Here is a 16126-nt window from a genome sequence, read left to right as displayed (position 1 = left end):
TTCTGTGAAACATTTTGACAGTCTCCCAGTCACTATTTACTTTTCATTGCATCTCTTTTTATTGTACAATGAAAGTGAATGGTGACTGAGGATGTCTAGTTTCTAGCCTCCCCTTCACCCGAAAATAAAAATTGACCCTCTTGTCATTTCAGACCTGTATGACTTTCTTTCGCAGAACACAAAAGAAGAACTTTTGAAAAAAGTAGTTAACTGGACCACATTCATTTGCATTGGTTTTGTGTCTATACAACAGAAGTGACTTTGTTCAAAATATCTTCTTTTGTGTTCTGCGGAAAAAAGTAAGTCATAAAGGTTTGAAATGACAAGAGGGTGAGTAAATGATGACAGAATTTTCTTTTTTGGGTGAACTATCACTTTAAGAAAGTCAGATATGTGGGTGGGTGAGAAAACATTCCAGGTTGACTATCCAACATTCTACATTTGACCATTTCCTTAATTCTTTGCATGATATAAATCAATTAAATATTTTGATTACATATTTGCAGATTATCTTCAATTGACTGCATTTTTGTCACTAGAGCTGCTAAAAACAATTTGTCCAAATAACTGCGTCCCCCGCCCCTTCACAAACACAAACTAAATAACGTAATGAACAGGAGAGAAATTGACAAACCGCTAATTCAAGGCAACATTTACATGCTAATTAAGTCAGGGTTATGCTAATCCGAAGGGAAGTCGTGCACATTGCATGCACATGCATGGATGCCCAGGAGAGACCGGCCTGACACGCAAACATGCCTTGTGTGACTGCTGCATGTCGGTGATCTGGTGCACTGAACTTTCACTTGACCCAGACAGCTACGATGAGCGGACCCCGTGGGCACATAAAAAAAATACTGACAGCGGGGTGGGCAAATCTTTTTGAAGTAATGCGAGGTAAAGAGGCCCTATATGGACAATTCAGTGACTCTATTAGCGTTAAATGGAAGGTTCGGGACCATTCGGTGTCGCCGCTGATCTGCTCTCGCTGCCTGCAGCGAGAGCGCAGGCTGGCGTTCGTATTCGTTTATTTGATGAAGAGTGAAAGGGGAACCTAGTTACGCCATCTGTAATCCAGAGCTCTGCAGCTCCACATAATCACCGTTTAATGACTGACCTCAATCACAAAACCTGCTGCTCAACTTTCGAACACATCCGTTGGATGCTGTGAATACAGATTGGAAAATATTCCATGTAGCTATTCGACGCACAGTCTACAGCACCGTGGCACTGTATGGTGATGGGATTTAAACATTAAAGGGATAGTTAATCCAAAAATGAAAAATCTATCATCATTTACTCACCCTCAGGTTGTTTCAAACCTGTATACATTTCTTTGTTCCAATGAACACAGAGAAAGATATTTGGAAGAATGTCAGCAATTTTCAATTCTGGGACATCATCCACTACCATAGTAGGAAAAAAATGTTGTATTTTTTGTTCTGTTGAACACACAATGCGATATTTTGAAGAATTTAGGAAAATAAAGAGTTCTCGGGCACCTTTGACTATCATTTAATTCTTCCTACTATGGTAGTGGATGATGTCCCCGAACTGAAAATGACTAACATTTTTCCAAATATCTTTGTGTTCGGAACAAAGTAATTTATACAGGTATGAAATTACATAAGGGTGATTAAATGATGACAGAATTTTAATTTTTGGATGAACTATCACTTTAACATAATTAAGTTAAAAAATATATCAAAGGCAATCCTAGTTAGACCAACGTCACGTAATGGGCCAAATCATTTTGAGATGAAGTTTATGCACACTTTCCCAAAAAGTAGCTTTTGGATTTGTCAAAAGTCACGATTTACTGAACTGCCAGTCTGTCTGCAAAAGACAGACAGTAGGCAGCAGAGAGACAGATACAACCAGTCTGTCATCATTTACAAAGGTCGAGAGAGCGAGAGCGAGAGAGAGAGAGAGAGAGAGAGAGAGAGCGAGAGAGAGCGAGAGAGAGAGCGAGCCTGCCGGCCCTGCTCTCCATCTCTATTGATCCTTATCTGCAGTCCAGCCTACCAGAATTACTCGCCCGAGAGAAACGCCTCAATAACCGCACAGGTTGATTGGGAGTGTAGCGGCTCAATTAGGCCTCGGACATGAGAAAACACCAACACGATTTCTGATCCAAATTCTAACACCATTCCCAGAGCCTTTGATATGCTGTATATCAGCTGCTGAGCTTTTTCTGGGATTGAGTGGCAGTTTTAGGCTCTGGGGTGTTCGGAAGATCTTTCACCTCCCAGAACTTATTAACAAGGTGAAGCATGCAGCGTAAACGCTTGATAATGAGCCAACATAACAATCCAAAAAAACAAGACCGCAGAGCAAGTTTTTCGCAGCGGAATAGGTATGCAAGTGTAGTTTTGAAAATGATGCTTTATTAACAAAGTTCGGGAGGAGCACGTGCAAACAATTACGCAGCTGCAAGCCATTAGCCATTACGTCTCCCGTCCCATCAAATCAAGAGCAAACTCTATAAATAGTTAAATCGCCTTACCTCCTTCACTCTACAGTTTTGCAATATGTGCCATGTCACAAATCCACTTCGCCATCGACTAGACCAGTTGCGCTCCCACAGCCCAAGAAAACGATTACGCCAACCACCGCAAGGAAGAGGCGCCGGTCACCAAGCTGAAATAGCAGGCCTCCTACTAACCTGGGCCGCGCCCCGGTTCACGCAGACGCCAGCCACCAACCTTCTCCTGGCTCATCAGAGTCCCACACCTCTCCCGGCGGCACGCCGGTCCACAGCCGCCTAGGCAGCGCGAGCACGCGACTGCTAGCGGCAACCACAATCACGCAATTTGTCTATCCCTCTATCAATTTCCTCCCTGTTCGCTGGCCTGCAGCCCCACTGCAAAAAGTTAGCCATATTCCGTCCCAATCGGGCAAACGGCATGCCAGAGTTAACTGTTTTCTCTGGTAGTAAACGACAATGTCAGTTCGCACGAAATGGCAGTATTTCGTTCTGCGAAGTGAAACCAATCATCTTGGGTGAAACAATTATTCAGTCGTTTCATCCAGTCGCTTATCAACTCGATTTTCAATGTCATCACTGATACCGTTACTATTCGTTTTCGTACATAAGACATTCATATAAACAGTGTTTACTCGTGTTTGAGACTCCACCGACCATGCTGGGGTTGTTTTCCTGAACAACGACAAATTGCTGGTCAACCACTATAGTAAGATGCATCATCTGAAAAACGAATTAGCTACCCACGACTGTTCCCGGAAATAACCTCGCCGCTCATCTGTCGTTTGAACCACGCTGGTTCAACAACATAGTTAATACTGTCTTCTAATCAATCTGTTCAAAACTATTCAACGTCATATTATCGCTGTTAATAATGTACGCTGCATCTGAAAACTATTTCGCTATCATATTCTTGCTCTGTCGTTTTATTTCACGATGCCAAATTTATTCATAAATTTCATCCTACGTCACTAAGCCCAGGGATTCCCCAGGGTCCTAGAGCACGCAGGCTCAGGCACTTCGACTATTTGAATTAAAGATACAGTTTGTAACTTTTGAAGTAAAATATCCAAAAACCACTAAACCAGCGATATATCTTTGTTCATTAAGTACCTACAACATCTCAAATATTTCCAACCATTTGCAAATCGTGAGAGAATCGCCATTTTACCAGTGACACGGGCCGTGTCTGGCAGTCGCCTGTCAAAGGCATCATATTCGCGTCATCGAAGACACTGGATCGAAAGCCTGCAATTTAAGTCAAAATATCGCCGCGTGCAGGAGGGCAGATTAGAGGCTGTTATAAGATTGGCCGAGGTGCCTCACATGAATAGCTGCTACGCTTTCTCTAGACCTTGCATCTCCCTAATAACACAGTCTCTGGCGTTACCCTCAGTTTCCGATTTTACTCCCGTAGAAACCATGACAACATGATCTCGCGGACAAATGTGAAAGTATTAGTTAGCGTCCATCAAGCAACTATCTTGTTCTGCACAATCGTTATGGAGCACAATTATTCTTTACTGTTTGCAGCTGGTTCCGTCAACTAGACATTTTTACTAGACAGAGACGCTGATCTCGCACGTGTTTCACTAGACAGGTGAGCAACTGTTTAGATTCCTTTACCGACAGAAAACGTACAATTATTATATCGATAACAAGGTTAAATCTTATGTCTTTTTTAATTCATTGTATTCATTGTATAAATTGTATGTCTTTTTTAATTCATCACAAGCGTCATGTATATTTACTGAACAAGTAGTAACCGTTCTTAGATCATCTGACTACTTTAAAGGAACTTTAGAAATTTAAACGAATTAATTGAATTCAGAATGATGCATAAAAAATGCACTACACGTTGCTTGCTTATTTGCTTAAAAGCACAATGCACGCAAGCCTACACATCATAACACCCAGATCTATGCTTCTAACCACAGCTCCAGAGCCGTAATTTCAACCACGCAACTTACTGTGCTGCTTGCGATTCAGCATTGGAATGATGGTATCAGAAAACACCTAAATCATTGTACCATGCCGGAAAGACGGAACTCGTGGCCATAGTTGGCTAACGATGCTTTTGGGAAACGTACCGCTGACAGGCAAAGCAGGACAATCTCTCTATTTCCGGAAATTATCTTTAGCCTATCCTCTGTTCTCTCCGCGTCGCCACAGCTGTGCCGAAAGTATGAGACATCACTCGCCAGCACGGGCGCACTTTATCGGCATTCATTCAGTGAGCAGGAGCGAGCAGAACATAGGCTTACTGGAGAATAGTAAACATAAACGGTGCTTCCAAGAGTAACCGCCGGTTTACTACAACCTGTCCATACCACGTATTCAGCGTGAATAAGTTTTCTACATAGTGTACCATTCCCACTCACGTCTCGCTCAAACAACCCACGCAGTCATTACACCTAAATGACAGAAACCGTGGAATGTATCAGTATTTCTGACAATGCCGTAAGCGCAAGAACTCGTTCGTCTCTCGTCCGCCCAACCCATACGCAGTCGCATCTCAGACATATGACCCCAGACACAAACTACAACACCGTGGATGTAAATCGCTTTTGACACATATAGAAGCGCGCAGCAATTCGAAGACATATATAATTTTATCGCATACACGTTTGGGTAACAGTGACACACCCACTCCCCGCGTCTCTCATCACAGTCTAGTGGTTAGAAAATCGGACCCGCGACTACAAGGTCAACGCCGACGGGCAATGACCGAGGCTCCCTCGAGCAAGGCACCCTACCCCACTTGCTCCCCGGGCGCTGCTGCGACAGCTGCCCTCCACTTGGGGTACACGTGTGTTAACGTATTGCAGTGCGTGTGTTCACTACTCACGGGTCAGTTTAAATGCAGAGGTCAACGCCGACGGGCAACGACCAAGGTGCCCTTGAGCAAGGCACCTTACCCCACTTGCTATCTATCTGTATTTCCAAACTGCCACAACACTGTCGCTCCAGCAGGAGCTTTTCTCTGTATTTACCACTGCTGCAGCAGTGTCACCCCAGAAGGGGCTTTTATCTGTATTTCCCACTGCCGCAGCGGTGTCGCTCCAGCAGGGGCCTTTCTCTGTATTTCCCACTGCCGCAGCAGTGTCGCCCCAGCAGGGACCTTTACCTGTATTTCCCACCGCCGCAGCGGTGCCGCCCCAGCAGGGGCCTTTATCTGTATTTCCCACTGTCGCAGCAGTGTCACCCCAGCAGGGACCTTTACCTATACTGTATTTCCCACTGTCGCAGCAGTGTCGCCCCAGCAGGGGCCTTTACCTATATTTCCCACTGTCGCAGCAGTGCCGCCCCAGCAGGGGCCTTTATCTGTATTTCCCACTGCCGCAGCAGTGTCACCCCAGCAGGGGCCTTTATCTGTATTTCCCACTGCCGCAGCAGTGTCGCCCCAGCAGGGGCCTTTACCTCTATTTCCCACCGCCACAGCGGTGTCGCTCCAGCAGGAGCCTTTCTCTGTACTTCCCACTGCCGCAGCAGTGTCTCCCCAGCAGGGGCCTCTATCTGGGGAGGGGCCTCAGCCGCGACTCTACTCCAAGCCAAGGCCAGCAACCCACCGGCCTTAAACTCTGCTATATTTTGGGGGCCCAATAACGCCCTGCCCTGGCTGCTGTCCCGCACTGATTGCATATTTTGGGGGAAGCGCTCTGGGCTCGGGCAAACACCGAGATCAGAGCCCTCGCCCCGGACAAGGGGGAGCGCTCCGGGGTCATTCTCTCCCGACCCCGGAGCCCTCTCCCCGGACAGCACGCCAAATACGCAAACAATATTATCTGCTTAATTAAACTGCCTCTTTTTTAATTATTTGCTAAGGCGAACTCGTGAAATGATGTTTTATTAACAAAGTTCGGGAGGAGCACGTGCAAACAATTGCGCAGCTGCAAGCCATTAGCCATTACGTCTCCCGTCCTATCAAATCAAGAGCAAACTCTATAAATAGTTAAATCGCCTTACCTCCTTCACTCTACAGTTTTGCAATATCCCTCCTCCACCTCGACTCCTCACTATTAAACCCTTTTCCTTACCCGTGGGGGGGGGGGGAAGCGCTCTGGGCTTGGGCAAACACCGATATCAGAGCCCTCGCCCCGGACAAGAAGGAGCGCTCCGGGGTCGGGAGAGAATGCCGACCCCGGAGCCCTCTCCCCGGACAGCACGCCAAATACGCATACAATATTATCTGCTTAATTAAACTGCCGCGTTTTTAATTATTTGCTAAGGCGAACTCGTGAAATAATGTTGTTGATGAATCGACCAATGTTGTATGTACAGTTTAAGATACAATGTTCAATCTTAGCTCCAAAAACAGTTGAGTGCTTAGTCAGGAAATACTTTACGAAACTGAAATTGTTTCTTGAGGAAACTTTTTGTAATTAAAGGAACAGTTCACTTAAAAATGAAAATTCTGTCTTTACTTACTCACCTTTGTTCCAAATCTGTATAAATGTATTTGTTCTGATGAACACAAAGAAAGATATTTGGAAGAATGCTTGTAACCAAACAGTTCTTGGCCACCATTGACTTCCATAGTAGGAAAAAATTGCTTTATAAATTTCTTGTTCAGTTGAACACAAAAAGATATTTTGAAGAATGTACAGTTCTGGGGCACTTTTGATTACTATGGTAGTCAATGGTGGCCATGAACTGTTTGGCTACAAGCATTCTTCCAAATATCTTTCTCTGTGTTCATCAGAACAGAGACATTTATACAGATTTGGAACAACTCGAGGACAAGTAAATGATGACTGACTTTTTATTTTTTCGGGTGAATTGTCTCTTTAAGAGGGATGTATTCTCAATAGATTGTCCTGAATGTGACAAAATTAAAATCACATATATATTAATTAAATTAGATTTATTTCCCTTTCAGGAAAAAGAGACCAAAATTTCTGATATACACATGGGTATATGTTAATCCAATAAAACTGCCTACAATAATTTCCTCTCCTCATAAATTATAAATATCTCCTGCCTCCGACTAGCAATAGCAAGTACCAAATCATACTTCTCAGGTTTTGCAAACACTCATACTTAATTACTGCTTACATAGACAACGCCCAAAATGTATTAATTTTGACAAGTATCATCCTTTATCATTACCTTTTCCTAAATTTTCTGTCGCCCTCCACTGTCTGTCAAAAAAAGCAAAAGCCCCCTAAAAAACACATTCTATTGGCTCAAAGCTAACGTAACGCTAGTGGCGTAAACCCTCAAGCCTGGCGAGAGGGTATGAGAAAAATGAAAGGGAAGAGAGGAGAAAAAAAGAGAAAGAAGCAGGGAGGAGGCCGCTATCTAGGCTTCAAGACAGGCCTTCAACAAAGACGACGGGCTACCATTCTGCTTTGGGGCAAAACAAGTAAATAAATATATAGAACGCAGCTATTCAGCGCTTCTCATTACTAGTCTACTTAGTGATACAGTGATCTGCAAAAAAAAGATGATACGAAGCAAGACCATAGAAGCATTCAAGAAATGCATCTCTTTCTCCATAACGATTCGCCCCGAGGAAAAAAAACAACAGAGTGCTGAAACAAACAATATAACCACGGCAACGAGAGACAATAGGCTCTAAGGCTCTTCATTTGAATAAAACATGTCTTCTATGAACGTGGGGTTCAGTAAAGATCCTTTTTGACGGATGAGTTTCAACAGTGGTTGTCAATACAAACAGAGACATGTGGTGATATTGTGACATATGGTGTGTAAACTGGAGCATTTAAGGAAGGCGAGGAAAATGACAACACAGACATGTGTTCTTTTCTAAAATTGGACCAATTGCTGCGACTCGAGGAAATAAAGCAATTTCTTGCTTGGTACATGATGGAACTTTTTTGGCATAGAAAGAACTTCCTGCAACTGAACAAAACAAATCCAACATTAAGGAAAAAGTTCACCTAAAAACGGACAATTCTCTCATTGTTTACTCATCCTCATGTTGTTGAAACAACATCCCAGTCACAATTTTCATGCAATAGCATTTAATAAAAAAGATTTCTTCTTTTGTGCTCCAAAGAAAGAAGAAAATAGATTTTCTTCTATGAAAGAAAGTCATTTTTGAAGCAGCTTTGGAAGAATGACTGAACGATGACAGAATTCAAAATGCTCTATTTCTTTAATCAAGGGAAGAAATGTGAATTGAAGATCTTCTCTTCAAGATTCAGTCAAGATGCTTCCAAGTCTATAAAATTCGTTTTGATCCACTGCCATTAAACCTGATGAAAATTCATAGTCTTTGAATTTCCATCCCCCATATTAGACTTGGGATGTCAAAGAGGGAGTGTGACGTCTGACATGTGAGTGAAATGATGACTCAACCCCCCCGTGCTAATAAACTTGTTACGAGACGTACGAGATCGTTTGTCTTAATGTCAGACTTAATGATGTCAGGCTCATACATAGCGACGCCATAATAATGAAAAATGCACACTGCGTACTTTTATTTGTTCTATTAAACAGTCCCGTAAAGCTCACCTCTTTAGCTTTCTGTTTGAGCCGGGCTTGCTCGGGATCTTCTTGTCTTGAGCGACTCTGCAAGCGAAGAGAATCAGAAGAGAATTAGAAGGAAACATGACAGTTTTCATTTACAAAGGTCACACTTTTCATGCAGTCCGCTTTAGCTTTTTACACCAAAAAGTCTATTTCTACATCCTTCTTTGTGTGTTTTAATATTACATACAAAAATATAATAATGACAATTAGAATATTCTAAAATGAAAAATGAGATTTTCAATACCACATACACATCAAGTTTTAATAGCAACCAACCGTGTTATGAATTGTCACGAAAAGTTTGAGGAAACCGTTTTATCCTGACACTTCTTTGAACTTTTGTTGAAAATTTCAAGGCGAACGCCTTCAAACATGACATTTCATCTAACTACAGGTACAGAGTGATATTCATTTAAATAGGTCAACTTTATTCCCAAACAGTATTTATAGAGAGGCAACAGAAGAACAATGATTTTCAGGCAGACGTCTCAATTAGCCGACTGCATTCATTAGAAACGGGACGGCGCTGCATTGGGAATCGAACAACATTGAGAGCCTTTGGAGCGGGAAATCATCAGCGTCATCGTCGCTTGTCGTTTAAGTCAACTAATTACCTCTGCTTTCATGTTGCCATGTCCTTCTCCTGTGGGGAATTATTACACCCCCGTCATATCTTAAGGAGGGAAACTTCAAGGGAGAGCAATGCATGCTGGGAAGTTGCTAGTAGCCATTTGTCGCTGTTTTGAATCGCTATACAGATTAAGCAAAGTGAGTAAAACGCAGGTTCTAAAAACACCTATAGGGAAGCAATCTGATTGGCTGTGGTTAACCTAAATGCCAGAACTATGTATAAACGACAGAATTATACTCTTTAAAAGGTTTACTAGAATGATTTAGACACATCCCCTTAGATGCACTTACAAGTCATTGCAATAGACAAAAAAATACACCATAAAGGTATAATCACAAGAGTTAAAGAACATTTTTAAGGCCACCAGTGAGGTGAGGTTAACAACTTCATCCGCACAAATTACGTCTGTAACATCCATTTAATGGAACTGAATTATTGTAAAAAAAAATTTATTTCTGTAGCTCATCTGCTAGAGACCTAGCAACAAGTCATGGGTTTGATTCTAAGGGAATGACTAATGACTTATAGCCTGATGTCACTTTGTTACGGCTAAATTATTTTCTGTCGTAATCGACAGCATCTCACAGAAAGTGAGGGGGTCCTAATCTTGTTTGGACCCCGAACATTTCTTCTATCACCCAATTCACATGTCTGCCTACACAGCTAACGGAGCAGTTCTAGAAAGCCACGTTGGCGTGAATGGGGCATAAAGGTAAAGAAAGTGACGCCTTTGGGCTCATCATTACACATAACATGATTTTTTACCAACAAACTCGGTGAGTGAGATAGTGACACTTTCTTAAAAAGAAACGCGACTTGGAGGCAAATTTAAAACATGCTCTCTTGCTCCCTAACAGAAGACTCATTCCATTCCGCTTATGTACTTCAGTCCAGGCAACAGTACAATCAAATCAACTCCAGTCTGGATAAATCCCTCTGGCTTCGCCATTACCGCAATTTGCCACAGTATGAAGCTGAGGAGTGCAATCATGTGTCTTAATGACACACTGTCTTTTCTCTCCAAGCCATAAAGCATAACCGGTTTCTTTAACAGAGAAGACAAAAACGTGCTGGAAAAGCCAGTATTTACAGGCATGACGCTGATGTGTAGACTGGCGTTGAGTAGGGAAGGGCACACCGATGAACGATTGTGAAACTGATTAAAGTGATAGTTCACCCAAAAATAAAAATACTGTCATCATTTGGTAACCGACCAGCGACGGTACCCATTGACTTGCATTGGTTTGTGTCCATATAATAGAAGTGAATGGGTACCGCTGTAGTTCGATTACCAACATTCTTCAAAATATCTTATTTAGTCAAACAGGAGCCAGCAGCCACCGCCGCCTCACTCCAACCTACTTTAGCTGCTTTCATCAGAATCTCCCTCTCTTCATCATCTTTCCTCTGCTTTTCCATCCTCTCCAGCTGCTCAAAGAACTTCAGCTGGGTCCTCACATCCGACGCCTGCTCGTACAGCTCCTCATCCTGTGGAAAAAAAACTCAAGTCAAAACACTGAACACCTCATCAACACATTCACCTTGACGCCGTTGTAACTTTTTACCGCTCTGCTAAAGTTTCACATAAAAATGAAAGTGCAGTTAGTAGGTCACACACAGCTAATGGGATAATTGTGTTTCTCTGAGGCAACCCTGACTCGCTTTCCTGCGAACGCTGTTCTAGCGGCGCAGGTAAAAAGCTGCGTGAGGCGCGACGGAGGACCAAAGCTGAGCGGTGCACACGCAGGAACCCACACGTTTCCGTGCACTTCTGAGGGTATAGCCTATTAGCAGCAGGAACGGCACTGCTCCTCTAATCTCTTCTAGAGATTTTTTTTGTGCCGAGGCTGTGCCTCACTCGCAGGGCCCATTTTCCCCGGCTTTCTTCAAGTTTGGCTTGTTTTTCGCCTGATCTCAACAGGCTGACTTTACTAGTTTTGTTTCAAAATCAGATGGGGACAGATTGCAACATTACACCATGTTCTTATTCTTTTTTTTCATTTCTATTCGGAACTACACTTCCTCTCCTGCAATACTAGGGTAACAAAACTGGGTTGCTTAAAGATGTTTAGTCTAGCACCCAACTGTTCTCTGACAGCAAGGACCCTTCGAAGTTTGTGAAGGTTCTGCACTTTCTTTAAAAACATTTGATTACCATTCAATGTTCCAAATTTGATCATAAATGTAGTACATTACTGGTAATTTTTACTTTTTTTTACTTAAAGGTGAAAATTACTTTTAATGTTTACCAGGGACACCTGGGATGTCTGGGAAACTGGATGGAGGCACCTCAAGTATTTAAAGGGTCAGTTCATCCAAAAATAACAATTCTGACATCATTTACTCACCCTCGAGTTGTACCAAATCTGCATAAATTTCTTTGTTCTGATGAACACAGAGAAAGATATTTGGAAGAATGCATCCAACCAAACAGTTCTTGGCCACCATTGACTACCATAGTAGGAAAAATAACAATGGTAGTCAAAAGTGCCCCAGAACTGTTTGCTTTCCTACATTCTTCAAAATATCTTCTTTTGTGTTCATCAGAACAAAGACATTTATAAAGCAATGTTTCCTACTAAGGTAGTTAATGGTGACCAACAACAGATTGGTTACAAGCATTCTTCAAAATATCTTTATCTGTGTTCATTAGAACAAAGACATTTATGCAGATTTGGATCAACTTGAGGGTGAGTAAACGAAGACTGAATTTTCATTTTTAGGTGAACTGTTCCTTTAAGGAACACTGTCGCCTGATGAATTGGCAATATACAATTTTTATATTAATGTTTCACATCACAATACATTGAATATATCATTAGATAAATATGGTGCACACACACACGTGCATGCCGTGACTATATTAAGTATGGGCCTTCATACTTATCTCACTATTACCAAAAATGAATCATCATATGTAAAAAGAAAAAATTAGGACCGAATCTACCATTTTCAAAACCCAGGTGAGGGTCAAGATCAACCTTTCTCTGTCCAGTTGCATGTTCAGCGTGAAAGATGTATAATCAGAATGTTCGGCTGCAGAAGTCAGTTTGTGATTTCTCTTTGAAGTTTAGAAGGCTAGGGTGTGTGGATCAAGCATTGGTTCTTACTTTGCAGGAGTCAGCGCGGTGTTGCGCAACGGCCGAGACCTTCTCCAGCATGGAGCGCAGCCTAGACTGAGTGGCGTGAGAAATCAGAGTGACCGTCTCCATTGACACCTCCGTCACGCCGAACTTCTTGGCTGAAACGAGACAAAGTTTCAGGTTTAACTTTCTATGGAACATCTAGAGATGTAGAAACGTGAACAGCGATTCTTCTAGCCTTGAGCTCCAAACCGATTGTGTTATTGTTTTCTTATTCAAACTTGCCTCACGATATGACCTAAATTTAACTGGTAAACACTTCAGCACCGCACTTTGCATCTGTCACACCCACGCGCTCAATCACGATTTCCATCGCGCACACGCACATCCAGCAGGTGGCGCAATGCACCTCCTCCCTTCCCTCCTCCAGTCATCCAGCTGCAATCGTCTCGCACACAAACACACACACAAAAAGCCCCCAGGAGGAAGATTTACATTTTTAACACACTCCTCCCCCCCGGCGACAGCATAACAACCACAGCCGGGCTCCATGTAATAGCACATATCCGCAGGCACTCATTGGTATGCACTGTGTGCTAAATCAAGCGCAAGGGGGGAGAGAGTTTGCTTAAATACAATAATGGAGGGTGCTTTTTGGGTGAGAGGGATCCAAAGACCTGCCTCACATCTAGAGGAAAGTATTGCTTCATGATCTTTAAGAGATCTTTAAAATGATTTATGTGAAGGTTGCCTAATCTTTATTGATGAGAAAGCAGCGCGTTGTTGAATGCTGGAGCGCATGACAGATACAGATTGCACGTATAGTTGTTAGATGTCTGGTTTCGATTATGAACCCTGGTTGTTGTGAAAATACACCGTTCTCCAACAGGTTAGAATGGGACAAAATGAACTTATTCCCAGCTTGACCAATTCCCTTGGAACTATGGGTAATATGTTGGAAGATTCATACGCAGGCCGTGAAATTCACTTTTTGCGACCTAAATGATGAAAAATCACAGCATGTGAGCTTTTTTGACTAGCACCTGTTAGTGCTCTAGAATACCCTAACAACCACATAGCAACACCTTAGCAACTTAGCAACTCATCAACAAAACTGCATGGCAACGCCCTGGCAACCAATCAACTAAGATTTCTAGAGAGGTAAGTAGAACACCCTCTCTCTTTAGACATACATAAATTCTTTAAATGTACAAATGTAGATTACATGTAGCATCTACAGGTATGTTGATGTGAATCCATCAGTTGAAGTCCTTGAAATGTGCATTGTTTGCTTGGGCAGGGACTTTGAGCTCGTATGCAAGTGACCTTGTCAGGAATGGAGCCCGAGGCGACCTCTCAACTCAGCACAAAACAAACTGACAGAGAAGCATCAGAAGACGGCCTATAAAGTATTCATGCACAGGCTGAGGAGACCTCAGGCTCCGAGTATTCATTAGTCTGACTTAAGGAGTGAGTGACCAATGGAAGCACACATGAAAGTGCACTAGTTTTAGGTGGAGAGCACTGGAACGGCACCAGTGACTTTATTGAATAGCAGCTTTATTCCACTTTCTGTACACTACCATTCAAAAGTTTAGGGTTACTCAAGTAAATGTTTTTCTTTGTCTTAGAAACCATTGGATCTGAAGGCGTATGTTTAAATAAATGAATGTTAATTAAATAAACGTATGTTTAAATTCGTGAAATTAGTTTTGTAGACAAATATAAAATTGTGCAAACGTGTTAGTTTTTGTTATTATAATATTAACGGTTTCTTTTATAATAATGTTTTCGAGTAATAAAAAGAAATCAGCCAATGAGAGCCCAAATAAGGTTGTCTCATTCGACAGTTAAAAAAACATCTCAGGTTGACAGGACCGTAGCCAGCCTTGTGGAAGGGGTGGTTCTTTTTCTCAAAAAGTGGACCTTATTTGTCATTTCCCCCCACATTTATTATTTGATTTGAGGTTCAAATACTTGTATGCTCTAACTCCACTGTTTATGTGAATGCCCCACTCTCCATACAAATGGTAAAATGTGTAATGGGATGACCACTACGAATCCAGCTGCTCATTACAAGTACTCAGAAGAACTCCTTGTTCTTTATTAAGGGTCAATTTGGTAAGTTTTACTTTCAGGTGTTAATTAATACATTAACTAACAAACATGTAATAACATGTAGTTAACCTGGGCAGTTTTAACACATGAATCCTCAAGACTCCAGTATTACCGTAGCCAGGGTTTGAAAATTAGTGAGGTCTGTGGTGGGGTCTAAATAATTATACCTAATATTACCAATAAATGCTATAAATCATTCAACTTTAATAAATATAATGAATAATAAAGTTAACAAATGATAAACGTATAATCCCTATAAACAGGGACTGATACTGTGGCTACTGGTTTTCCAAAAAGACTAACTGCCCCTACTATACCCTTTCCGAGCGGATCTCAAACCAACGTCTGTCCGGAATGGGAGACGAGCGCTCTAGCAAGGAAGCTAAGAGCAACCCTTGAAGTCGGGGAGTCAGGTTTACTTGCACAGCTCTCTCTCGCTGGTCTCTGTCACACTAGCCACCCAACATTTTCACTGTCAACAATTTTGTTTTAGGGGAAATTATTTTATATGACTAAAGTTGACAATAGCATGCTGTGCAATCATGTGTCGAAAAACATGCCCAAATAAAAAAACGAAAATGTTCCCGTACGTTGTTGAAAAATAAATGCCTGTGCGATATGTGATGCAAAAATGTAGAAGAGTTAGTTTGGCGAAAGGTGGATTGGAACTTGGTTGATAGCGTCAAAACTAAAATTACTTGTCACACATCCTACTCACTTATCCACTGAAGCTGTTGAGGAAGTGATGTCGTTTTTGCAAATTTTTTGTGCTTCTGACGCCCATGATCCTAATTAATGGCAGTTGTTATTTAAAAAGACACATTTTCATTACAAAAATCAAACCTAAACTTTAGAATAGTAGTCTATGTTATACATACCATGCAGCTTTTGGCATTGAAACCAGACATTACTAAAATAAGAACCATATGAAAGATCCTTGCCCGGTTTCACAGACAAGGCTTAAGACTAGTCCCAGACTAAAATGAATGTTTGAGCTTGCTAAACTGAAAATAACTCGCCCTGACATATCTTAAAATATGTCTGTCCCATTGTTTTGTCTCAAGATCCACACCAGAAATATTTTTTTACAAGGCATTTTTTTAAAAGCGACTTAAATATCATAATTTAACTAAGGCATATTCCTGGCTTAAACTGAGCCTTGTCTGCGAAACCGGAGCCCTATATGTGCCCCATCTAAAAAACCAGCTATGGCTCCATTAGGTGCTGCATTCTAGAGGTAAAATCAGTGTCAGTCTAGAATTTGAATATACTTGTAAAACGAGCTTAATCTAGAGTGACACCAATGTATTC

The 16126-nt window shown here is 41.9% G+C and overlaps 1 protein-coding gene across 2 annotated transcripts in view; it reads right to left on the bottom strand.

Annotated features, from left to right (window-relative positions):
* The window catches only part of si:dkey-219c3.2 (transcription initiation factor TFIID subunit 4), a 44453-nt gene that overhangs the window by 22144 nt on the left and 6183 nt on the right, over positions 1–16126 (bottom strand). For both annotated transcript variants that reach the window (XM_057329614.1, XM_057329615.1), the window contains exons 10-12: positions 12725–12855; positions 10977–11102; positions 8966–9022 (exon numbers count right to left, since the gene is read on the bottom strand). In XM_057329614.1, the coding sequence (XP_057185597.1) occupies positions 8966–9022; positions 10977–11102; positions 12725–12855 (314 nt within the window). The remainder of the gene's footprint in view (positions 1–8965; positions 9023–10976; positions 11103–12724; positions 12856–16126) is intronic.

This window comes from Triplophysa rosa, linkage group LG3 (genome assembly GCF_024868665.1).
Source record: "Triplophysa rosa linkage group LG3, Trosa_1v2, whole genome shotgun sequence".
NCBI lineage: Eukaryota > Metazoa > Chordata > Actinopteri > Cypriniformes > Nemacheilidae > Triplophysa > Triplophysa rosa.
The sequence above is the reverse complement of the archived record's forward strand: the minus strand, read 5'-3'. Positions and strand labels throughout refer to the sequence as shown.